Source organism: Balaenoptera borealis (genome assembly GCF_965194805.1).
Source record: "Balaenoptera borealis genome assembly, chromosome: 3".
Taxonomy (NCBI): Eukaryota; Metazoa; Chordata; class Mammalia; order Artiodactyla; family Balaenopteridae; genus Balaenoptera; species Balaenoptera borealis.
In genome coordinates, this window is record NC_138866.1 from 134570406 (window position 1) to 134595772 (window position 25367).

Sequence of the window (25367 nt, forward strand, 5' to 3'; positions counted from 1 at the left end):
ATCCCTGGATGCTTCCTAAAGCGTCCAGGAGCGCCCCAGGAAGAGAGGCCTCGGGAGCCAATACAGGGGAGGCTGGTGGGGTGCCGCCAACAGTTTCCCTGACCACATCTCAAAGCAAGTGAAAGGGACCTGCAGGCGGAAAAGGGGAGGGGAGGGGAAGGAGGAGGGAAAGGGAGGGGAGGGAGAGAGGAAAGGGAAGGGAAAAGAGGACGACTGGTGGCAAACATGACAGAGTCTGGAGTACACAGGAAAAGCCAGTCCATCTTTACTGTAGTGAGTGCAGGATACAAAGAGTTTACAACAACCTCTAACATTTTCTTAACCATTTGATAAAAAGTTCACTATAATATTTATTGTATAATGAAGAAAAAAAACACATTCAGGGAAAAATTGAGATTAACTTATTTTTCTTAAAAGGTTCATCTCAAGGATGGCAACAAAGTCCAGCTTGTGCCGCCAAACGGTTTTACATGATCAAACCGTGTACAGCTTCTTGTGTGAACTGTTGACTACAAACATTTACCAAATACATAAATCTCTTTTAAAAAAGCCATTTTAAATATAGCAAAGCAGTGTCTTCTTGCACAGCAAAGTGAAGAAAGTTTCTACAGAGAAATAAAAGTTTTACATTTGTAAAATCTTTTTCACATTCTAATCATCTAGCTTCTTATGATCCAATGCCAGGAGTTTTCTGGTTCCTTATTTACTATGTATTTCTTGTGCGCATGATGGTTAATACAGAAAATATGTTAATGCTTTATTAGTTGTCCTTACAGTAAAAGGAAATGGTAAAACATATACTGTTCTTTTAGAACAAACCCCTGATTTAGTCTCTAACACAATGGACATAATTAGGGCTCAAAAGATTGATTTTTGATTGGGACCATCTGTAGACGTACAATGGTGACTTTCACTCTCAATGTAGTACCAGGTAGACTGCTGAAGGAAGTACAGCTGCTGGAAACTGTACTTTAACCAGTGCAATTTAAGCTTTTTTTGTTTTTGTCTTTTAGTAATAAAATACTTCATCTGCAGGGATAAAATTTCTTATGATGGTGTCATACAAAACACATGAGTCTAAAAGGGTAGAAAAGTAGGTTCTAAAGTAACACGGTTAGTGTCTTCCCCACTCTGAGCTGGTTTCCACCAGGAGACGTGTATGTTTATGTGTTCGTACATGGGGTCTGGGTGAGGGTGTCTCTGTCAAGTCCATATGCTCTAAGTCACACTGGGTGTATGGGAAAAGGGTTAACAGTCAAATACTCAGTTCCTGAAAACGGAATACATTGTTACTTGGTCAGTGTAATTGAAATACAAACTCCGAGCCTTGCGTAATATTATTTTAGAAAACAGTAGTTGTACTGATTATAAACCTGCATAGAAAGAAAGACTATTGAGATACAGTCAGAAAAGCCATCTCATAAGGCACACAAGAAAATAGACAGTAAATGTGAATGTGTTAACTCCTATCCCATGTACAGCAGAAGTTCATGAACATGCATAAATAACAACCAAAGAAGCACTGAACACTTCCAAAGCTATAAATGGTTTACAAAGTGGTAAGGATTATCCTGGAAATTCAGTGTTGGGAAACTGTCTTCTTTCAACTAGGTGTGACCTCATGAAGAAATGTGCCTGTAAGTAGTTCAGTAAAATAAGTATATTTTAAAGAAAAACCAATCCTTTCTGAATAAGAGCCAAATGTCTAAACTGACGAGAGGAGAAAGCATATTGCCCTCCCTTTTTTGGCCTCTTATCAAAATTTACTACTGAAAATGTCATTAAAAACAGAATTCCATTTTGCAGCTGGGAATGCCACAAGTTTATCCTGTACCTACTACCTATGTGTCAGTCAGGAAGTCTGGCTGATGATTTGTCATAAAGAGCATAGGAGGAAAACGTCACAAGGAACGCAATTTAGGGGGAAAAACCAAAACATAAGTAAAAATTGTAGGTAGCTGCTTAATATTAAGTTTAAAATAGAAAATAGCAGTAATTTTAAACCCTTATTTTGAGTTTCTCAGGAAAGGGAGTATTTAAAAATCAATGATGAAAGACATACAGGACTTTGAATTTTGTTCATGGCACAAGCCCAGGGACCTGCCGAACTTGCTGTTACCACTTAGCTGTCTTCCTGTGAGAGTAAGGCCTTGGTCAGCATCTCAGTAGAGGGCATTAGGATGGCAAGAGTTGTGCCAAGAATCGGCACCATGAGAGGACTGCTCCCCACACTGCAGTGTCATTCGATGCAGAGTGTCCGGCGTGGTAGTATTCTGTAACCAGCTGCATCACTCTATTTTAGAGGGTCAAGGAAAAAAGACCCCTTTCCCCACGAATATTTTTCCCTAATCATTTACCACTTATAAAACCTTTGTGCTCATCAACTATTTTGCCATTTTCTCTAATATTAATTAAATTAGGTCAGCTTTTCTACTATATTTTTTTCCTCACAAAAGGCAAGTTTTAAATAATGCCTTATAAAATCTGTCACAACACATTTTACATTTATGCAGGATGAACTTAACACCAATTTTTTTTGCCACTTTGCTATTTATATACACATATAAAATATATAATGATGCTCAACCCATACAGCACAAAGATTACAATGTAACATCACACATTCACCACCAGTGAGGGGAGAAACCCCTTTATACAATCCTCTGAAAAGACTGGGCCAATAATTAAAATCCAAAGTACAGTATATTTAACAAAATAGTAAATATTAAACAGTGAATACTCTACTTAATAAGGATCTCGCCTTTTCCCCCTAAATTGGCGGCAATCCACAAAAATATACTTTTTAATCTGGTGACCATACAATACATAGGTACTTACATCAAAGGTGATAATATATTTAAGATTCTATATACACAAAGAGTTTGGCTCAACTTTTAATTTACATATAGAATAATAAGTGTTCATGGCTTTTTTTTTCCAAGGTTCTGCTTGCAAGATATTTTTGTTTGTTTTTTTCCCCCTCTTAAAATAAAACTAGAAAGTTAAAACAAGATAAAGCTATTCTCTAAAAAAAAAGTTACAACATACAGCTTTGGCTTATATAAATAATTCATAGCAGAATGTGTTCAAAAGTAGTGAATATAATTTTATATATAGTCATCAATTCATAAGGGTGTTTTCTTTCATATAAAATATACATGAGCTAAAATCAGTTTCTTTAATTTTTATGATATGAATGTAAAAAGAAACTTCTGACGTATTCCAATTATAACTTAATATATTAATTTACTGTTAATGCTCTATATTTCTAGGCTAATATTTTCTGAATATCTCATGCGTGTTTTCTATTCTCTCTCTTTTTTATTAGCTAAAGATCACTTCTTTGACCCAATACATTTTTGCACGTGCAAAACAGTTATGTGTGGGGCTTTTTTTGTTTTGTTTTTTGTTTTTAATATCAACAGCCCTTTCCCATGCACCTCTTTGCAACAGAGACCCATGCCAGGTGGGTAATTAATATAAATGTCATTTTATGTACAGTATTGCTTTCTTGGTTCCTGCTTTTCTACTGCTCTGTTCTACAAAGCATTTTTCTTAAGTAACTACAGTCACCGCACAGTTAAATAAAACAAGTAGGGGCCCTCTAGGTTTCTGCAAGCTAGTGTGGGAGAATTATATATATGGGTACACGTTTCTCTGCAAAAACTGGTTATCTTATGAAACAAGTAGTCCAAGGAAGTGCCAGACTAGACTCTGCCTACAGGGTGCTCTGTTTGCCATGGGACGCACACCTGCAGATCTACAAGAGTTTGCAGGTAAGTGCCTGATTCTGTGTATGCAACACACACCCACACATACACACACTCACACCCACATACATATATATGTAAAGGGATATATATGTATGTATGTACATATAAATATATTTAACTCATGTCCTTATTTACCAACTTAGATATGTAGAGCAGTTCACTGCAGTAACAAAGTACAAACACCAGCCTGGAAGCCTTAGGTCACCCACGTGTCCATCCTCATTCGCTTTACGGAAGGGCTCTCTCTGTCCTCAGTGTTTGGGGGTCGGCCAAGCACAATCGGAGAATGGAAGTCGCTCCGCGGGTCCTCCCGGTCACTGCCATCATAGGAGCTGCTCGAGCTGCTCAGACTGTCCACAGGGGAGCGGCCCATTTCCTGCCGCGGCTGTGGCTGCGGCTGCGGCTGCGGCTGGGGGGGTTGTGACTGTGGCGGCGGCTGCTGCTGGAAGCCTGATGGGGTCATTCGATCCCGGGGAGGTGAAATTGGTTCTGACTTAATGTTGATGTTTTGGTTGGTATTAATGGATAAATTCGAACCCTGAGATAACTGCCCTCCAGCACTGAAGGAAAAAAAAAAGATATGGTAGATGGTTTGTGAGTGCATCTGCATAAATGGAATATTACAGACACCACCTGACCGAAAAGAGTCCAGGGTCTGAAATACTGTCAGAATTCCCCAAGACCAGTTTTGGTGTTTCCTGCAGTGCTTGGCACAGAAAAAAATTATATATCCCTGGTAGAAAAAAAACAAGTACAGTTGAGATTTTTAGTGACTGGTCCTGTTACCCACAGTCTTGGTACTTCTGTAGCTGAAGTATCCAAAACAGTGTCAGTGACTAATGCTGTACATGGACCAAAACGGCAGAGGAACAATATGGCAACTTGAATTCTTCTCCCTCTCTTCCTTTCTGCTGCTTCTGTGACAGGCACAACATGTCACCTACTCTCACAGCAGCTCTCAGAAGTCAGTCATGTCACCCTATTTTCCAGATGAGGAAAGAGTCTCAGAAAGGCTAAGTGACTTGCTCAGAGTAGGACACAGTAGAGTGTATACAGGCTTTTCCCCCAGTCTGAGCACCAAGCCTTTTCCACTTGCCTTTGCATGGCTCTTTTTAGTGTGTTCATTTAGGATGCTCTGCAAAGGCCCGAGGGCCAAACACCTGTGTAGGCAAAGAAATTTCCCTCAGATACTCTGCGCCTTTCTCCATGACACAATTCCCAAGACGACTGATAACAGTATGCATTGTGGAGCTATTTCAGGATGCAGGGAAGCTCTCTGGGGATTTTCAGGGCAGGAGGCTAGGAGGCTGGGTGTCCTGAGCAGGGGCGAGGCGGCCAACCCTCGTGGAGGCCACGTGGGCCTGCTATGCTGTCCCCTCTTCTAGGATGTTCTCCTCTAGCTGCTCTGTGGGCTGACTATTCTGTTCTACTGAAGCACCATTCCTTCTCCTGCTGGTGATGCCTGGTCCTACCTGGGCACCACTGTAAACCCTTTTCAGTTATATCCCCACATGCTATCCATAAGGAACATTCTGTTTTGTGAACCCTTCTTGGTGAGGTATACAGTGTATGCAGCGGGCTGGGATCAACCACATGAATCCCATGTAGCTTGATTCATACATAAGATACCCAAGCCCTACCACTCCTCCCCTACGATCCAGGGAGAAAAAGCAAAGGGCACAGCTCATTTTCTTATTCTCTTTGTCTGTTGATGTTAACCAAGGCAAAAAAAGAGAAGGGTGGTAGGTAGGCCGGAATACCTTCAGGCTGCCTTTCTTCAAACAGTGGAATGAGACAGAGGTTGGGAAATAGGGGTACAGATTTGGGGAAAATTTCTAGTTACTCACACGAGAGAGCTGAGGGCTGCTTGTCCTAAATGGTGCTGCTGCCAGGCTGACACCTGTCCCAGAGACAGCATTCCTGGGGAGTTGAAGCCCTGCAGGGCCGACAGGTCTGCACTAGTCAGTGAGTAATCTAAAAAAGAAGGAAATGTTGCTTGTGTGTGTAATTAAAAGGACCATGCAAAATCTGTTTTTCAAATAGTTGCTTCAAAAGTTTTCTTAGGTTGAGAGAAGCCAGGTACTTCATAACATCAAACAATGCACTTATGGGTCTAAAACCCACAAAAAATTCTTCTTTTGGGAGGTTTATAGGACCTAGCTGTATTCAGTTGTCTGGGATTATTTCAATAAAAAAGGTTTCAATTTTGTACTAAATATTTATAGTTTATTATTTTTCAAAAAGTTGAGATACTTCTTCCGGACTTGTAAATAGAAATAATAAAAATGCCATCACTAAAGGATGTTCCTATACAATTGTTATTTTAAATAAATATGCCCACTGCTACCCTCCTGAACAAAGAGAAACACTCCAGCTCACCCTGACTCCATCTAAATCAGCAAGTCTCATATTCTTGAAGTACAGGGGGAGCAGGAAAGACTCAGGACCCCTTCTCATGGGGTGCCAAGCTTAGTGACATAGACAGTATTTACATTATCACACAATTAAATAACTACATTTGTTCGAAGTACAGGAACTGCCAAAGATCCCTGATTGCATGCAAAATGAAAGTTCATCAAAAAACTGTTACAAGACATAATATACATGAATGCTTCAGTCATAATCATTGTGACCAAGACTTAGGATGTTAGTTATCAGACTTAGGATGTTAGTTATCATTCACACGTAGAGTTATTTCAGTTCATCATTAACGCTTGTCTTTTCCAGTTAGTTCTAAAGAGAGGAGGCAAAAACTCTTCTAACTACTTTTTCATGTCTCAAGAGAGGTGTTTAAAGAAATTGGTCTTCCTAGTGAATTAGCATTTTAAAAAAAGAAACTGAGTTGAAACAGCATAGCTCTGCTTAGGATATTTTCTCATTCAGTGTTCTCTAAGATTGCCTCGTCCCTCCCCACAGAAGCTGGGGTGGGGGTCCATCACACTGTGCCTTCCACAGTGCCTCCAAGTCCTTCCAACTACTTACTTGACATGTCTATTTGTATGTCTCTCCAGACACCTCAAATCTGACATGACTCCACTGGACTCATCATTTCCTCCAAACCTGCTTCTCTTTAGTAAATGGAACCAACTTTCACATGACTGTTCGTGCCAGAAACCTGTGGGTGTTATCCGTGGTACTTACTTCCACCACCAACCATCATGTCTGGTTGACTCTAGCTACTGTCTCTCAAGCCTGCCCAAGTTTCACCGTCTCCACTGCCACCACCCTAGTTCACGCCATCAGTAACCATTACTTGGACCATCACAGTAGCCTCTTGTGTGGTGTCCTTGAATTCACTTTTGCCCCATGCACACTGTAGCCAGGTGATCTCAAAAAACAAATATGGTCATGATACCTCTCTGCTTAAAACCTTTCTATGGCTTCCCAATGCTCTCAATGCTTCTCATGTCCAAAGTCCTCAACAAGGCCTATGCATCCCTACTTACCTCTGTAGTTTCAACTCTACAGCCGTCCCATCCCTCCAGCCACGCTCCTGCTGCCTCCCAGCCTTGGTACACAGTACTCCCTCTTCCCGGAACACTCTCCCTACTCTGCCTGGCTGAGTCAGGCGTGCTCCTTCAGGTGGAAGCTTCAGTGCAGCCCTTAACATGGCAGTAATAAATTATTCCTAGAGCTGTTTGTCCTGTGTCTTTTCCTCTGATAGACCCTACATTCCACTGTTAACCATGCACTCTTGTATTTCCAGTGCCCGGCACAGTGCTTGTCACACAGTACGTGTTCAATAAATATGTGCTGAATGGATCCATGAATGAGTGGAGAAGCTGGGAGCGATCTTATGGATGGGCATGAGGAAGCAAGCATCTATATGATTCCTCCACACAGAACTACTGTACTCTTTGAAATGTTGCTCATTTATTCATCCCTGTACTGACTGACTGGCATGTGTTTGACACGTGCCACACATACAACGTAGCTGATATACTAACGAAAGACAAAACATGGATGCATGTTTTAAAAAGGCAAATAGATAAATATGTTAAAGATAACGTGGTAACATTAAACAGAATAGGTGCTCTGAGAGAGAGCAAAGACTATGTAGTTAAAGAAGGAGTGAGATTGATGCTAAGTGATGGACAGTTTTGACAGAACCTGACTCCATTTTTATGTTTTGGTAATTCCTTCTGGACTTAAAAAAAAAGATTCTTTAAATCCAATGGCATTTCTAAAAACAAATACAGGGGGATATCTAAGTTGAATATTGGAAAAAACTGTCATGAAATGCTCAGTAAACTGTAATCTAATGTTGACACCCAGCTCAAGCCCCATCTCCTTAGCCAACACTCCTCTGAACATTCTAGCTCACAGATTTCCTTCTTTCCTCACCTTCTAGAGATCAGAGTATCAACTGGTAACCTCAACAACTCAGGACTTCCCGCCATAGTTACCAACTTAGGTATGTCCTGTCTCCTTTTCCAGAATAAACTTGGGAGAAAATATATGTCCCTAGAATAGTGTTGCTCATATAGCTGGTGATCAGGACAATGAAACAGAATTTCTATGAATGCATAATCCCTGGCTTTACTCTAGATTTAGCTGATGGATTTGGACATTTTTTTTCATATTGATTGTTGGAAAAGGTAGTAGACACTTTCTAAGAGGCTTTCTTTTTCAACAACACCTTTTAAAGTTATTTCTGTTTTAAAAGAACTACTTGGAATTAAAGCAGCAATCAAATGTATTGATGGCTCTGCACCCCTCTGGGAGCTCCAGAGAGCAGGGTGAAAGCACCGTGCTACAGCATTTACCCTGAAGTCTAAAATTAGATGATTTTTATTAGTCTCCTTATTAGAATCACAAAAGAATAAATTCTCTGCACTGTAGTCTCTGAAAAACTGGCAAGGTATTTTTAACTATTTCCCTCTTTCCTTCTTTTGAAGCATCAGGTGTTTGGCTCAGCTGGTGAGAAAGTGAAGCCCCATGTGTCCTCTGCCGCTCCCTATAATGGCACATCTAGAGAAACCTGTGCACGTTGGGTTCTCCACACAGCCTGCGTGGCTGAAAGCACCCCTTCAGTCACTGCAGCATTCTTAAATTTGCTTAATATATCCTCCAAATAGGGTATTTGGGAGTGAAATGTCTAAATAAACATGAATGAGTGAAAAGCTCCCCTCAGAGGTGACGAGTGACAGACTCTGAGGAGAAACAAGAAAGCTCCTGGTCTTGCCCCTCAGGCACAAACAGCGGAAACCAAACGGGCTGTCACACGGAGGAAAACACGACCTGCTGGCACAGCCACCCAGCTCCACCTCCCCGAGCCCTGAGGTCCAAAGGGACTCAGTCTTTCCCAAGGTAGGTTGACACAGCATACAGAAAAACACCTTATTTCAAAGCCTGGAATAGTGAGATGCTGTTTAACAAGAACTATATAGAAAATGCTGAGCCTTTTGCTCTGCTTGCTGCATACCATAATTTTGATAACAGCTAGTTGTTTCTTCGGCAGGGGTAAGTAAAAGTTCATGCTGGGAAATCTTTCTACAATCAATGTGTATTTTCTAATTTTTTTCAAAGTAGCATGTGTTTCTTTAACATATCCAAATGTGAATCTAAGAAACTGGAAATAATTTATTTCAATAAATATACTTTTTAAGAATCATAAAAGCACATGTTGAGCACAAAACAAAGAAATAAAACCCACAAAAGGCAACAGAGTAGGCTTACCAGTGTTGTAGGCGGTCGGCATTGCTGAGTACACCAGGCCCTGCGGAGGCAGGCTAGGGGTTGTCACAGACACCACGGGGGTAGCTAGGGGCTGAGTGGCTTGAGAACTGCTTATCCTCTGGGTATTCTGTGAGAGAGAAGAAAAAAGTAAAAGTGTTATTCTGTGAGTATTTATATTCAAACTTAATATTTAAAAAATAACATTCAATTTAAAAGTGACATTTTTCACAGTTTCATGATGTGAATGTCATTATTCCCTGAAGCAGTGATCATGTGAAAACGTTAAAAATACTAATGAGAATAACTAAATATTTAATTTTAAAGGACGTATTTTACATTAATTATTCAGTTTCCCCTAGAGTCTTTTTCATAGAGTTTATTGATGTCAGAGATATACCCTTAAAAAAGAAAACTGCATTAGGACTGATAACACTTATGTGTTAGCATAAATGAGGACTTGATGCCACTATAAAGACAGCCAAACTACCCTAAATAAAATATGTGTAGATTTTAAATACCCGAGGATAGCAAGGTCATTTGTATATATAGAGATTATAAATCCATGAGCATATAGGGATCAAAGCTACTTTTTGCAGCATTTACATATTAACAAGGTTTTAAGTCATGGCTTACTAAAGTGCAGCTTGTATTCATATTTCCTTCCCTGTGATCCTGCAGTTGACACACACACATATATATATATGTACATGTATATGTTATGTATATATTTAGATATAGATTTTTTAAGACTTTTAAAAGAGCAGTTTTAGGTTCACGGCAAAATTGAAGGAAAGGTACAGAGATTTACCATATACTCCCTGCCCCCATACATGCAGAGCCTCTCCCATCATCCACATCATCCAACATTGACCTGTTTTTTAACGGCAGATTCAGACACAGTCTCCTGACTCTTATGAGAGGAGAAGCTTTGAGTAGAGAGCTCTTGAATAAAGTACTTTTGACAGGGCTGTATGAGAAATGGTAAATGCTTGCCAACTGACAGCATCTACATAGTATCCTATCTACAGTGGGAATGAAAAAAGAAATCAACTATTAAATAATCAAGTCAGTTTAAGATAGTCACCATTCTCTATGTGTAGGGGTATGACAGGGCAGTTTCTCATGACACTGCCTTAAGCGAACACTTTCTAAAACTGAGGATCAGAGGAACAGGACAGACTCCAAGTTCCATGTGGTTAGAACACAAGAAGGCTAAAGCATAACTCCAGGGTTATTTTTTTCTAACTGAAGAAATTACAGCCTGATAACTGACATTTGGGGTACTAAGCCATATGAATAAAAGTATAATTCAGTGCCCTTGAGGTTATAAAGAGTCAGGATGTGATTCAGTTTTCTCTAACACCATTTCAAAGGGTAATCAGATAAAGGCATTTGGTTAGATCTAGATATTTGAACTTTTGATCATTTGATAAGGATCCAGATCTCATTTTATTTCTTTTTAGTTTGTATTTTCTATCCAATCTTAAGTTAGAGGATGTTGGAAAGACCATTCAGGTTATACTGCCCTGGATCTTGTCCCAGATTCACTAATTCCTAAGCACTGGGAAAATCATTTAACCTCTCCAAACCTCTTCAGTTATAAAGTGGGGAAGATAGTGATCATTGTGCTGCCTGCCTTGTAGTACTACTGTGAGAATCTAGTAAGGTAATAGATGGGAAATGCTTTGAGACAACTGAAGTACTACAGGAAGATAGTACCCTTAAATTATTGCTCTAAGAAACCCTCTGGCGCAAGACTTCTACATAACTCGTGTATAAAAAAAAAAAACGTAAATATATTTATTCCTTCTGATCCATAGCTATTCCCCTGGAGCTGTCATGAAGTAGAGTTATTCTAGAATTGCAAGGCTTCTAAAGGAATCTCTGTAGCCTGGTTCTAAAGGAGGCTTTAGTGTAGGCTCCAGGGCACTTGTCTTTATTTCACTTGGGGTCAGAGCCATTCACGATTATATTTTAGAGTTCAAGCCAATTTATACAACTTTCCAAATTCTAATAGATTGTGTCTGATTATATTTTGGTCTGACACATAAAGCTCTGCATTTTAAATTAAGTTTTAGAGTCTGAATTACCTTAAGTTTTAGAAATGTGAATGACTGTTTACAGTTTTTGGTTATATATTTGTTTCTTAATTACAAGTATTTATTTTTATGATTGCTAGATTTTATAGTCTTCAAATACTTAGAAATTTACCTTTGAGATTCTGTTATTGAGGGTATACTTTAAGGAATGTGGAAAGGAATACATTTTTGTCTCAGCATCAAGTTAAAAATTTTAATGAATTTTTGAGACAGAGATCTACTTTGGATTTAATTTGTTCTCACAGATTTGGTCACTGAAACTTCAAGAGTCAAATACTAGGTGAAAAATAAAGTGCAACATGGTTTGGTTTGGCTTTATCCATGCCATAGCTTCACCTCCATGGAAATCTACTGATGTGACCTCAAGATGGGGGGGTGGGATGGGGTGTGTGTGTGTGTGTGTGTGTGTGTGTGTGTGTGTGTAAAACAGTGACACTCCAATATATTGGTTCTACCCATCAAAGCTCAATGGCACAACCACTAGTGGATTTCCACAACCACTAGAGGGCAACATATTGCTAGATAATTCATAAGTTCACAAGGAAGCATTCATGGTAACTTCTTAAGGGTATAAATAGTGAGGTTTAATCTAAGATGAATTATTTTATCTTGAACTATAAACATCCATTTGCTAATCATTACTGTATCATTAAGTAAAGTATTTCCCCAAAAGATAGTTAAAATCTGCACATGATATAATCCAACAACACAACGAAAGCTGGCTAGTGTATTTTAGTTAACCAATATGAAACCACATCCAAAACTGTGAGAGTGAACACAAAGTTAAAGAACAATCTCTCATTTTAAGGACAGAGCACAGACAACCTTATTTGAAAAGAAACCAACTGTGCAAAACACACCAGCATGCATATATATATAATAATAAAATGTAAACAAAATGAACAGATGCCTTTCCCCCATGCTTTCATGCAATCTAAACCTCTGTCCATGCTAAAAGCTAAACATTTTCAAGTTTTTATTCCCCTTAAAGTCACCTAATTAGCAGCTGACTGTGAAATCAGAAGATCAGTTCTGTGAGGTTTGAGTTTTACTTCCCAAAGAAATATATCAACTGAAAGTTATTTTTAGTCAAATTTAATTTCTAGAAAAAAAGCCAATAGAAATCATTTGTTTTGGAAAAAAGGTAACAGCTACTTTTAAGAACAGAATATCTTCTGATAGAAAAAAAAGTAAGTTTGTGTACGTTAAATTAAAGACATTCATTTTAATAAACAGGGAACCCCCTTGTGGTTCAGATCGTCTCATGCAGGATGAAATAATTCTAACTCTGTGAAAAAAGGTGACCTCACCAAAAATGATGTAATCTTTTTGAAAGAAAGAGAAACACAAGATAGTGTGTTACAATCTGAGGAACTGTGAGGGTGAAGTCATTTTCTAAAAATATATTAATAATTTGGGGAACTATAAAAGGTATTTTGTATCTTTCCTTAAAAAAATTCTTTAATGTGTCTTGTCATCATGGACAGCTATTGTTTATAAAGGCTCTATCCCAAAGTTCCCTAAAAAGTTGTAACAAATAAAATGGGTCAAGATATACAATTATAAGTAGAAAAACCAGACTCTGCAGTACCAGTAGGTTGGTCTAGTTATTCAAAATGTTTGGACAGTATTTAATAGCAAGAAAAAAAATATGTGTAACAAAGGGAACATTAGATAAAAACACTGAAGAGAATTAGTACTTTCTACATCTTTTTCAACTCCCTTCAATCAGAAACCCACACTCACCAACTCCAATTCCTCTTCCTCCGACTGCACTCAGCACATAAGAGGGATAAGAGAGTTACTAAGACTGTTGGTACTCGAATATAAAATATTTCTTTAGAAAAACATGTTATCTGAACACTAGCAGTTGTTTGGAAGTCTAAAGAGATGATTATATATGCACTGAGTACAAACATAAATTATTTACTGTTTCTGTACCTGTAGTTGACTTCAAAAGACTGGAAAGATTCTTTTAAATCCTCTAGGGCCAGGATTTAAAGACATTCCTACCCCAACTTGGTCTGCTCTTATGCTGGCCTCGCTTACACATGGCCATGCTACTGTGACAATATATAAAACGATTTCCTAATCATGAAACTAGTTTCTATTTGGAATCTGGAGAATATTAACTCTATACTTACATCTAAATCCTCCCATCCCTACCCTACCTGGTCACACATGTCCACTTATCTTATACTAGATTCTGTGCTCCTTGGTGGGCAGAAATTATCTTGTTTTCTTATTTCCCACAGTAACTAGCACACTGTTATGAAACAACAAGAACTCAAACATTTAGTAAGTATAGTTTTAAATAATACAAATTTATATGTTTATCATTTGCAAATACAGTTTTCAAATGAATATAATAATTTCAATGGAGAAAAATCACATATATGAAGAAAATGAGACTGGAGGAGAAATGAACTGATAAATCACATACAGAAAAGATGAATGAAACATATTGCTCCTTTTTTCCCTACACATCTAGAAAGCATTAATATGCTAGAAATAATCTACAATCTAGTTTTTTTATTATTTTACTTGAATAAGTCAAGCTTCTTTGTCAATCTGCTAAAGGTGTCTTTATAATAAGCATCACTGATACATGAAGCCCCAATGTGAAAGCAGACAATGGTGTAAAATAGGAGGGAAGCTCATTAGTTACTCTGAAAAACAACTACCTGGCCTATAAACTTCTATTTCAAATGTGGGCAAAATGCTCTTCAACTGTTTTGTTATAGATGTCTTCACACATCTCCAACTGTAAGACACATCAAAATAATATGGGTGTGTGTATGTACAGTTTTCAATATAACTTAAATGGATAAGGGTGTAAATAGTTTCTGTGGCAAATTTTAAGAATTCCATGGAGATGCTTCATGATCTCTTAAAAAAAAGATCAAGATAACTGACAAGTTGCTAAATGTCAAACTTGTAGTTTGTCCTTAAGTTTTGTAGTTTATTAGTAATTCTTATAAACATATTTCTACACCTTAAGTGAAACTTCCTACAGTTTTTATTTCTGAAGGATAGTGGCACGTATTCCACATCCAGTTCATGAAAGGTGAGCCAAATGACTATCCTAAATGTCATTTTTTCTCAGCTCCTTTTCTTGGGGGTATACTTCTCCATTATATATAGGTATGTATTTTTTTTAACATCTTTATTGGAGTATAATTGCTTTACAATGTTGTTAGTTTCTGCTGTATAACAAAGTGAATCAGCTATATGTATATATATATTCCCCCCTCCCTATATATGTATCCCCTCCCTCTTGAATCTCCCTCCCACCCTCCCTATCCCACCCCTCTAGGCGGTCACAAAGCACTGAGCTGATCTCCCTGTGTGTGCGATGCAGCTGCTTCCCACTAGCTATCTATTTTACATCTGGTAGTGTATATCTCTCACTTCGTCCCAGCTTACCCTTACCCCTCCCGGTGTCCTCAAGTCCATTCTCTACGTCTGTGTCTTTATTCCTGTCCTGCCCCTAGGTTCATCAGAACCAATTTTTTTTTTTTTTTTTAAGATTCCATATGTGTTAGCATACGGTATTTGTTTTTCTCTTTCTGACTTACTTCAATCTGTATGACAGACTCTAGGTCCATCCACCTCACTACAAATAACTCAATTTCGTTTCTTTTTATGGCTGAGTAATATTCGATTGTATATATGTGCCACATCTTCTTTATCCATTCATCTGTCGATGGACACTTAGGTTGCTTCCATGTCCTGGCTATTGTAAATAGTGCTGCAATGAACACTGGGGTGCATGTGTCTTTTTGAATTATGCTCTTCTCAGGGTATATGCCCAGTAGTGGGATTGCTGGGTCATACAGTAGTTCTATTTTTCTTTTTTTAAAGAACCTCCATACTGTTCTCCATAGTGGCTGTATCAATTACATTCCCACCAACAGCGCAAGAGGGTTCCCTTTTCTCCACACCCTCTCCAGCATTTATTGTTTGTAGGTTTTTTGATGATGGCCATTCTGACTGGTGTGAGGTGATACCTCATTGTGGTTTTGAATTGCATTTCTCTGATGATTAGTGATATTGAGCATCCTTTCATGTGTTTGTTGGCAATCTGTATATCTTCTTTGGAGAAATGTCTATTTAGGTCTTCTGCTCATTGGTTGTTTTTTTGATATTGAGCTGCATGAGTTGCTTGTAGGTTTTGGAGATTAATCCTTTGTTGCTTTGTTTGCAAATATTGCTCCCATTCTGAGGGTGGTCTTTTCATCTTGTTTATGGTTTCCTGTGCTGTGCAAAAGCTTTTAAGTTTCATTAGGTCCCATTTGTTTGTTTTTATTTCCATTTCTCTAGGAGGTGGGTCAAAAAGGATCTTGCTGTGATTTATGTCATAGAGTTTTCTGCCTATGTTTTCCTCTAAGAGTTTTATAGTGTCTGGCCTTACATTTAGGTCTTTAATCCATTTTGAGTTTATTTTTGTATACAGTGTTAAGGAGTGTTCTAATTTCATTCTTTTACATGTAGCTGTCCAGTTTTCCCAGCACCACTTATTGAAGAGGCTGTCTTTTCTCCATTGTACATTCTTGCCTTCTTTATCAAAATAAGGTGACTATATGTGTGTGGGTTTAATCTCTGGGCTTTCTATGCTGTTCCATTGATCTGTATTTCTATTTTTGTGCCAGTACCATCTGTCTTGATTACTGTAGCTTTGTAGTATAGTCTGAAGTCTGGGAGCCTGATTGCTCCAGCTCCGTTTTTCTTTCTCAAGGTTGCTTTGGCTATTCAGGGTCTTTTGTGTTTCCATACAAATTGTGAAATTTTTTGTTCTAGTTCTGTGAAAAATGCCATTGGTAGTTTGATAGGGATTGCATTGAATATGTAGATTGCTTTGGGTAGTATAGTCATTTTCACAATGTTGATTCTTACAATCCAAGAGCATGGTATATCTCTCCATCTGTTTGTATCATCTTTAATTTTTCATCAGTGTCTTATAGTTTTCCGCATACAAGTCTTTTGTCTCCTTAGGTAGATTTATTCCTAGGTATTTTATTCTTTTTGTTGCAGTGGTAAATGGGAATGTTTCCTTAATTTCTCTTTCAGATTTTTCACTATTAGTGTATAGGAATGCAAGAGATTTCTGTGCATTAATTTTGTATCCTGCTACTTTACCAAATTCGTTGATTAGCTCTAGTAGCTTTCTGGTAACATGTTAGGATTCTCTATGTATAGTATCATGTCATCTGCAAACACTGACAGTTTTACTTCTTCTTTTCCGATTTGGATTCCTTTTATTTCTTTTTCTTCTCTGATTGCTGTGGCGAAAACTTCCAAAACTATGTTGAATAATAGTGGTGAGAGGGCTCAACCTTGTCTTGTTCCTGGTCTTAGAGGAAATGGTTTCAGTTTTTCACCATTGAGAACGATGTTGGCTGTGGGTTTGTCATATATGGCCTTTATTATGTTGAGGTAGGTTCCCTCTATGCCTACTTTCTGGAGAGTTTTTATCATTAATGGGTGTTGAATTTTGTCGAAAGCTTTTTCTGCATCTACTGAGATGATCATATGGTTTTTAGCCTTCAATTTGTTAGTATGGTGTATCACATTGATTGATTTGCATATATTGAAGAATCCTTGCATTCCTGGGATAGACCCGACTTGATCATGGTGTATGATCCTTTTAATGTGCTGCTCGATTCTGTTTGCTAGTGTTTTGTTGAGGATTTTTGCATGTATGTTCATCAGTGATATTGGCCTGTAGTTTTCTTTTTTTGTGACATCTTTGTCTGCTTTTAGTATCAGTGTGATAGTGGCCTCACAGAATGAGTTTGGGAGTGTTCCTCCCTCTGCTATATTTTCCAAGAGTTTGAGAAGGATAGGTGTTTGCTCTTCTCTGAATGTTTGATAGAATTCACCTGTGAACCCATCTGGTCCTGGGCTTTGGATTGTTGGCAGACTTTTAATCACAGTTTCAATTTCAGTGCTTGTGATTGGTATGTTTATATTTTCTATTTCTTCCTGGCTCAGCCTCGGAAGGTTGTGCTTTTCTAAGAATTTGTGCATTTCTTCACATTGTCCATTTTACTGGCATATAGTTGCTTGTAGTAATCTCTCATGATCCTTTGTATTTCTACAGTGTCAGTTGTTACTTCTTTTTCATTTCTAATTCTGTTGATTTAAGTCTTCTCCCTTTTTTTCTTGATGAGTCTGGCTAATGGTTTATCAATTTTGTTTATCTTCTCAAAGAACCAGCTTTTAGTTTTGTTGATCTTCGCTATTGTTTCCTTCATTTCTTTTTCATTTATTTCTGATCTGATCTTTATGATTTCTTTCCTTCTGCTAACTTTGGGGTTTTTTGTTCTTCTTTCTCTAATTGCTTTAGGTTTAAGGTTAGGTTGTTTATTTGAGATTTTTCTTGTTTCTTGAGGTAGGCTTGTATTGCTATAAACTTCCCTCTTAGAGCTGCTTTTGCTTTTGCTGCATCCCTTAGGTTTGGGGTTGTGTTTTCATCATCATTTGTTTCTAGGTATTTTTTGATTTCTCTTTGTTTTCTTCAGTGATCTCTTGTTTATTTAGTAGCGTACTGTTTAGCCTCCATGTGTTTTTATTTTTTAGTTTTCTTCCTGTAATTGATATCTAGTCTCATAGCATTGTGGTCAGAAAAGATACTTGTTATGATTTCAATTTTCTTAAATTTACCGAGGCTTGATTTGTGACCCAAGATATGATCTAGCCTGGAGAATGTTCCATGAGCACTTGAGAAGAAAGTGTATTCTGTTGTTTTTGGATGGGATGTCCTATAAATATAAATATCACTTAAGTCCATCTTGTCTAATGTGTCATTTAAAGCTTGTGTTTCCTTATTTATTTTCTGTTTGGATCATCTGTCCATTGGTGAAAGTGGGGTGTTAAAGTCCCCTACTATGATTGTTTTACTGTTGATTTCCCCTCTTATGGCTGTTAGCATTTGCCTTATGTATTGAGGTGCTCCTATGCTGGGTGCATAAATATTTACCATTGTTATATCTTCTTCTTGGATTGATCCCTTGATCATTATGTAGTGTCCTTCTCTGTCTCTTGTAATAGTATTTATTTTAAAGTCTATTTTGTCTGGTATGAGAATTGCTACTCCAGCTTTCTTCTGATTTCCATTTGCATGGAATTTGTTTTTCCATCCCCTCACTTTCAGTCTGTATGTGTCCCTTGGTCTGAAGTGGGTCTCTTGTAGATAGCATATATATGGGTCTTGTTTTTGTATCCATTCAGCCAGTCTATGTCTTTTGGTTGGAGCATTTAATCCATTTACATTTAAGGTAATTATCGATATGTATGTTACTATTACCATTTTCTTAATTGTTTTGGGTTTGTTTTTGGAGGTTTTTTCCTTCATTTGTGTTTCCTGCCTAGAGAAGTTCCTTTGGCATTTGTTGTAAAGCTGGTTTGGTGGTGCTGAATTCTCTTAACTTTTACTTGTCTGTAAAGGTTTTAATTTCTCTGTCGAATCTGAATGAAATCTTTGCTGGGTAGAGTAATCTTGGTTGTAGGTTTTTTCCTTTCATCATTTTAATTATATTCTGCCACTCCTTTCTGGCTTGCGGAGTTTCTGCTGAAAGATTAGCTGTTAACCTTATGGGGATTCCTTTGTATGTTATTTGTTGCTTTTCCCTTGCTGCTTTTAATATATTTCTTTGTATTTAAATTTTGATACTTTTATTAATATGTGTCTTGGTGTGTTTCTCCTTGGATTTATCCTGTATGGGACTCTCTGCGTTTCCTGGACTTGACTGACTATTGCCTTTCCCATGTTAGGGAAGTTTTCAAGAGTCATCTCAAATATTTTCTTAGACCCTTTCTTTTTCTCTTCTACTTCTGGGACCCCTATAATTCGAATGTTGGTGCATTTAATGTGGTCCCAGAGGTCTCTGAGACTGTCCTCAATTCTTTTCATTCTTTTTTCTTTATTCTGTTCTGCAGTAGTTATTTCCACTATTTTATCTTTCAGGTCACTTATCCGTTCTTCTGCCTCAGTTATTGTGCTATTGATTCCTTCTAGAGAATTTTTAATTTCATTTATTGTGTTGTTCATCGTTGTTTGTGGGCTCTTTAGTTCCTCTAGGTCCTTGTTAAACGTTTCTTGTATTTTCTTCATTCTATTTCCAAGAGATTGGATAATCTTTACTATCATCATTCTGAATTCTTTTTCAGGAATACTGCCTATTTTCTCTTCATTTGTTTGGTCTGGTGGGTGTTTACCTTGCTCCTTCATGTGCTGCATATTTCTCTGTCTTCTCTTTTTGTTTAACTTACTGTGTTTGGGGTCTCCTTTTTGCAGGTTGCAGGTTTGTAGTTCCCGTTGTTTTTGGTGTCTGTTCCCAGTGGGTGAGGCTGCTTCAGTGGCCTGTGTAAGCTTCCTGGTGGAGGGGAGTAGTACCTGGGTTCTGGTGGGTAGGGGTGGATCTTGTCTTTCTGTTGGGCAGGGCCGCATCCAGTGGTGTGTTTTGTGGTGTCTGTGAACTTAGTATGATATTAGGCAGCCTCTCTGCTAATGGGTGGGGTTGTGTTCCTGTCTTGCTAGTTGTTTGGCATGAGGCGTCCAGCACTGGAGCTTGCTGGCTGTTGGGTGGAGCTGGGTCTTAGTGTTGAGATGGAAATCTCTGGGAGAGCTCTCGCTGATTGATATTACGTGGGGCCAGGAGGTCTCTGATGGTCCAATGCCCTGAACTCGGCTCTCCCACCTCAGAGGCTCAGGCCTGACACCAGGCCAGTGCACCAAGACCCCGTCAGCCACACGGCTGTTGACGAATATGAGAAATATGAGCTCCCTGAACTGTTCAACCAGATTGAGGTGCTGTCTCTGAAGTGTTATTCTTGTGAGAATCTTCCATAATCAACTGTGGCTCTATGTATGTATTTTTAACTTTGTATTCTGAAATAGTTTTAGGCTTAGAGAGCAGCTGCAAAGAGAGCACACCACCACACACCTCATCCAGTTTCCCCCAAAGTTAACACCCTGAAGAAACAGGATGCAGTTGTCAAAATTGCATGTAGCAGTAACCAAAGCTATAGACTTTCCTGGGTTTCAGTCTTTTCATGAATGTCTTTTTTCTGGTCCTGGATCAGATCCTGCATCTCATATGCCTTTAGCTGTCATGTATCCTTAGTCTCCACTGGTCTCTACAGCTCCCTCAGTCTTTCATTGTTTTTCATGACCTTGACAACTTTGGAAGAGTACTGGTCAGGTATCTTGGAGATCGTCCTTCAGTTTGGGTCTGTCTGATATTTTCTCATAGTTGGACAGACAGCATGGACTTTTGGAAGAAGACCACAGGGGTGACGTGATCCTCTTAGCACATGATATCAGAAGACACATGTCATCCCATTACCAGTGATGTTAACCTTGATCTTCTGGTTAAGGTAGTGTCTTCCAGGATTCTCCACTATAAAATAACTATTTTTCTTTTTGTAATCAACGATTATTTGGGGAGAGACATTCTGAGATTTATTAAATACTCCATTTCTCCTTAAATTTTTGCTAATTTTAGCATTCATCCATTGACTTTGCCTTCAAGGTCTGCACTGTGGTGTTATAATGGTGATTTGCCATTTCTCTCATTCTTTCTACCTGTATTAATTAGAATTCTTCTCTAAGGAAGAGTTGTCCCTTCTCCCTCTATTTATTCAATCAATTACTTAGTAACAGTCTCAGTATTTTTAATTCTTTTATTCTTCTTGTGTTATAATCCAATAATATTGTTATTTATTTTGTTGCTTAAATTGTTCTAGATCTGGCCACTGGGAGCTCCTCTGAAAGGTTGGGTTCCTCTGACTTTTGACATACATTTCCTTATACTCTGGCACCTCTGGCTCATTGTGTATTTTCCTGACCCTAGCTCTACAATCAATCACTTCTCCAAGAAGTCTTGATTCTTTTTATTGGAGAATGGTGTTTAGAAACTAAGATCTGAGTGCGAGGTGTGCTCAGTTACCAGGTGTCATTGTTTTAAGACCCTCTCAGCAGTCAGAGCTAGGAAATATATGATGTGTATGAATTCATGTGTACACAACATCTATTTCTGTATCTATCTATCTGTATATATGTTAAAAAAAAAAAAAAAGTTCATACTGAAACCTCCAACTACAACCCCCAAAAATAGGGTTTATTATAGCCTTCCCCACCCACGCTGCTTAACTGTAAGTTTTTTCTCAAGAAACCTGGCTTTCTTTATCTACAATGTATAGTAGTTACTTGTTTAAGGGTGTGTATGTGTGTAACAAATTTACCATCTTGAGCGCCGTGATTTCATGCAATTCTTTCTGGTCTCCATACTTATGGTGTCCAGTCAGAACAGTTTCCAAAGTTATTTAGACCAGCTCTTTCTTCCTCATCCCCTTCAGTATCATCATATCACTCATTTGTAATAACGTTATATTCATGTATCACGGTCTGTATCTCATCTTGGGTTCCCCTGGAATCCTGGTTGACTTTTTTTAACGGCATATAGTAAAAAGATCACTCTTTGTATTGTACAGTTTTGTAGGTTTTAACAAAAGCATAGATTCATGAATCTAACAATACAGTATCACAGATAGTCTCACCTCCTCAAAAATTCCCTATACTACCCCTTTTGTATTCAACTCCTCTCCCCACCCCTGGCAACCACTTGTCTGTTTTGCATTTTCCATCATGAAATATAAATGTAATCATATATATACTATGTAGTCTTTGAGATCTGGCTTCTTTCAATTAGCAAAATTCATTTAAGATTCATTTATATTGTTGCGAATAAATACTTCATCCCTTTTGTATTACTGAGCAATATTCCTTTGTATGGATGTACCAGAGTGTGTATACCCATTTATCTGCTGGAAGGACATCTGGGTTGTTCTCACTTTTGGGAGATTATGAAAAATATAAGTTTTTTATATAAGCATGGTTTTCAATTCACTTGAGTAAATACTCTAGGAGCAGGATCGTTGGGGTTGTATGACAAGTATATATTTAACTTTATAAGAAGTTGCCAAACTGTTTTCCAAAGTAGCTGTACCATTTTGAATTCCAAGCAGGAATACATGAGAATTCTTGTTGCTCTGCATCCTCACCAGAACTTGGCATTTTTAGTTTTTTTGGTTTTGTTTTTGTAATTTTAGTCATTCTAACAGGTGTGTAGTTGTATCATTCTGGATAAAAGTCTTTTACTAGATAGGTGATTTTGCAAATGTTCTCTCCTTATCTGTAGATTGTCTTTTTATTCTCTGAACAGGGCCTTTTCATGGAGTGAAACTTAAATTTTGTTAAATACCAATATATAAATTTTTTCTTTATGGATCATGCTTTTGATGTTGTAATTCTCCAATGTTTTCTTCTAGAAGTTTCAGAGTTTTGTGTTTTACATTTGGATCTATAATACATTTTGAGTTAATTTTTGTATAAGCTATGAATTATACATCGAGGTTCTGTTTTTGCATATGGATGCTAAATTGCTGCCGCCCCATTAGTTGTACTGACTATCCTTACCCCACTGAATTGCCTTACTACCTTTGTAAAAAACCAACTGAATATATTTGTGTGGGTCTATTTTCTGGGCTCTCTGTTTTGTTCTTTGACCCATGTGCTCATCTTTTTGCCAGTATCACACATTATTATTGTAGCTTTATTGTAGGTCTTGAAACCAGGTAGTCTTAGTCTTCCTATTTTGCTCTCTTTCAAAATTGTTTTGGCCAATGTAGTTCCTTTGCCTTTCCATACATATTTTAGAATTGGCTTGTTGATATCTACAAAAAAGCTTGCTGTGATTTAAACTGGGGTTGTGTTTAATCTGTTGACCAATTTAGGAAGAAGTGACATATTGACAATAGAGTCTTCAAACCCATTAATATGATATCTCTATTCATTTGGCTCTTTGATTTCTTTCAACAATGTTCTGTAGTTTTAGCATGAAAATCATGCACATATTTGGTGAGATCTGTAGGCAGTTTTTTGAGTAATATTTAAATGGTATTTTAAAATTTCATATTCCAATTGTTCACTGGAAGTTTTTTTGTAGGTTCTTTTATGCTTTTCTACATAAATATTATCTTCTGTGAACAGAGACAGTTTAACTTTCTTCCCAGTGTGTATACATTTTATTTATTTTTATTGCCTTACTGTTTCATCTAGGACTTCCAGTACAATGTTGGATATGAGTGGTGAGAATAAACAACACTGTCTAGTTCCTAATATTATTTTACCAAAAGACTGTTTCCCCCTTATTAGGTATATTAGTTGTAGAATTTCTGAAAATACTCTTTATTAGGTTAAAAAACTTCCTTTCTTCTCCTAGTTTGATGGAAGTTATTTTTATTATAAATAAAAGTTGAATTCTGTTAACATGGTAAATTATATTGATGAATTTTCAAATTTAGAATCAGCCTTGTATTCCTGAAATGAAACCCACTTGGTCTTAATATATTATCCTTTTTAGTATACTGATGAATTTATTTACTAATAAACTAATATTTGTTGAGGATTTTATGTCTAGAGTTCGTGAGGGATATTGGCTTATACTTTTTTTGTAATGTCTGATTCTGATTTGTATTAGAGTAATGATGGTCTAATAAAATGAGTTGAAAGGTGTTCCCTCCTGGGACTTCCCTTGTGGCGCAGTGGATAAGAATCCGCCTGCCAATGCAGGGGACATGGGTTCAATCCCTGGTCTGGGAAGAAACCACATGCCATGAAGCAACTAAGCCTGTGCGCCACTACTGAGCCTGTGCTCTAGAGCCCGCGAGCCACAGATACTGAGCCCGTGGGCCTAGAGACCGTGCTCTGCAACAAGAGAAGCCACCACAAGGAGAAGCCCGTGCACCGCAATGAAGAGTAGCCCCCCTTGCCAAAACTAGAGAAAGCCTACGTGCAGCAAGCCAACACAGCCAAAAAAAAAAATCAATAAAATTAAATCTTAAAAAAAAGAAAAGAAAAGGTGTTCCCTCCTTGCCTTTATTCTGAAAGAAATTATGTAGAATTGATATCATTTCTTCTTAAATGTTTGGTAAAATTTGGCAGTAAAACTCTCTGCATCTGGAGTTTTTTTTTGGGAAGGTTTTAAAACTAGGAATTCAATTTCTTTAATAGATATTTATTATTTAGGTTAACTATTTCTTCTTCAGTGAGTCTGATAATTCTTTGGTAATTTGTATTTTTCAAAGGATTTACCCATATCATCTAAACTATCAAATCTATTAGAATAGAGTTGTTTGTAGTATTCCCCTTACCCCCTTTTTAAGTTGTAGTGTTGTTTTGTTTTTAGATTAGCTGTTACACAATAATTGTTTGTAGTATTATTCTGTAGCTTATCTTCTGTACAATAATTGTTTGCAGTATCTTTTAGTGTCTTTTGGGTTATGTAACCTCTTTCATTCTTAATATTGATAACTTGTGTTCTTCTCTTTTTCTTCGGTAACCTTGGCTAGAAATTTAGCAGTTTTATTGATCTTTAAAAAAAAAAACAGCCTTTGGTTTGATTCCTTTTCTCTACAGTCTTTCTGTTTTGTTTCATTAATTTCTGCTCCTCATTTTTTTTTTTTTTTCTGGTTCCTTTGGGTTAAGTTTGCTCTTCTTTCCCGAGTTTCTTAAAGTAAATGCTTACTGATTTGGGACCTTCGTCTTTTCTAATATAAACGTTTAATGCTATGAATTTCCCCTCTCAACGCTACCCTAGGTGGTCCCTAAAATTCTGATATGCTATATATATTTCAAATTTTCCCTTGAGATTTCCTCTTACACCCATGAGTTATTTAAAAGTATGTTATTTAATTTCTATATGTGGAGATTTTCCTGTTGTCTTCCTGTTATTGATTTTATTATGCTCAG

The 25367-nt window shown here is 37.6% G+C and overlaps 1 protein-coding gene across 9 annotated transcripts in view; it reads right to left on the reverse strand.

The window, feature by feature from the left end:
- Positions 1 to 241: 241 nt before the first annotated feature.
- MEF2A (myocyte enhancer factor 2A) overlaps positions 242 to 25367 on the reverse strand; it is a 164896-nt gene continuing 139770 nt past the window's right edge. For 7 of the 9 annotated variants that reach the window (XM_082385166.1, XM_082385158.1, XM_082385160.1 and 4 more), the window contains 4 exons: positions 13298 to 13321; positions 9453 to 9579; positions 5621 to 5747; positions 242 to 4333 (listed from right to left, as the gene is read on the reverse strand). In XM_082385166.1, coding sequence (XP_082241292.1) covers positions 3970 to 4333; positions 5621 to 5747; positions 9453 to 9579; positions 13298 to 13321 — 642 coding nt within the window. In that variant the 3' untranslated portion in view covers positions 242 to 3969. The remainder of the gene's footprint in view (positions 4334 to 5620; positions 5748 to 9452; positions 9580 to 13297; positions 13322 to 25367) is intronic. The other 2 variants (XM_082385164.1, XM_082385165.1) reach the window with 1 other exon arrangement.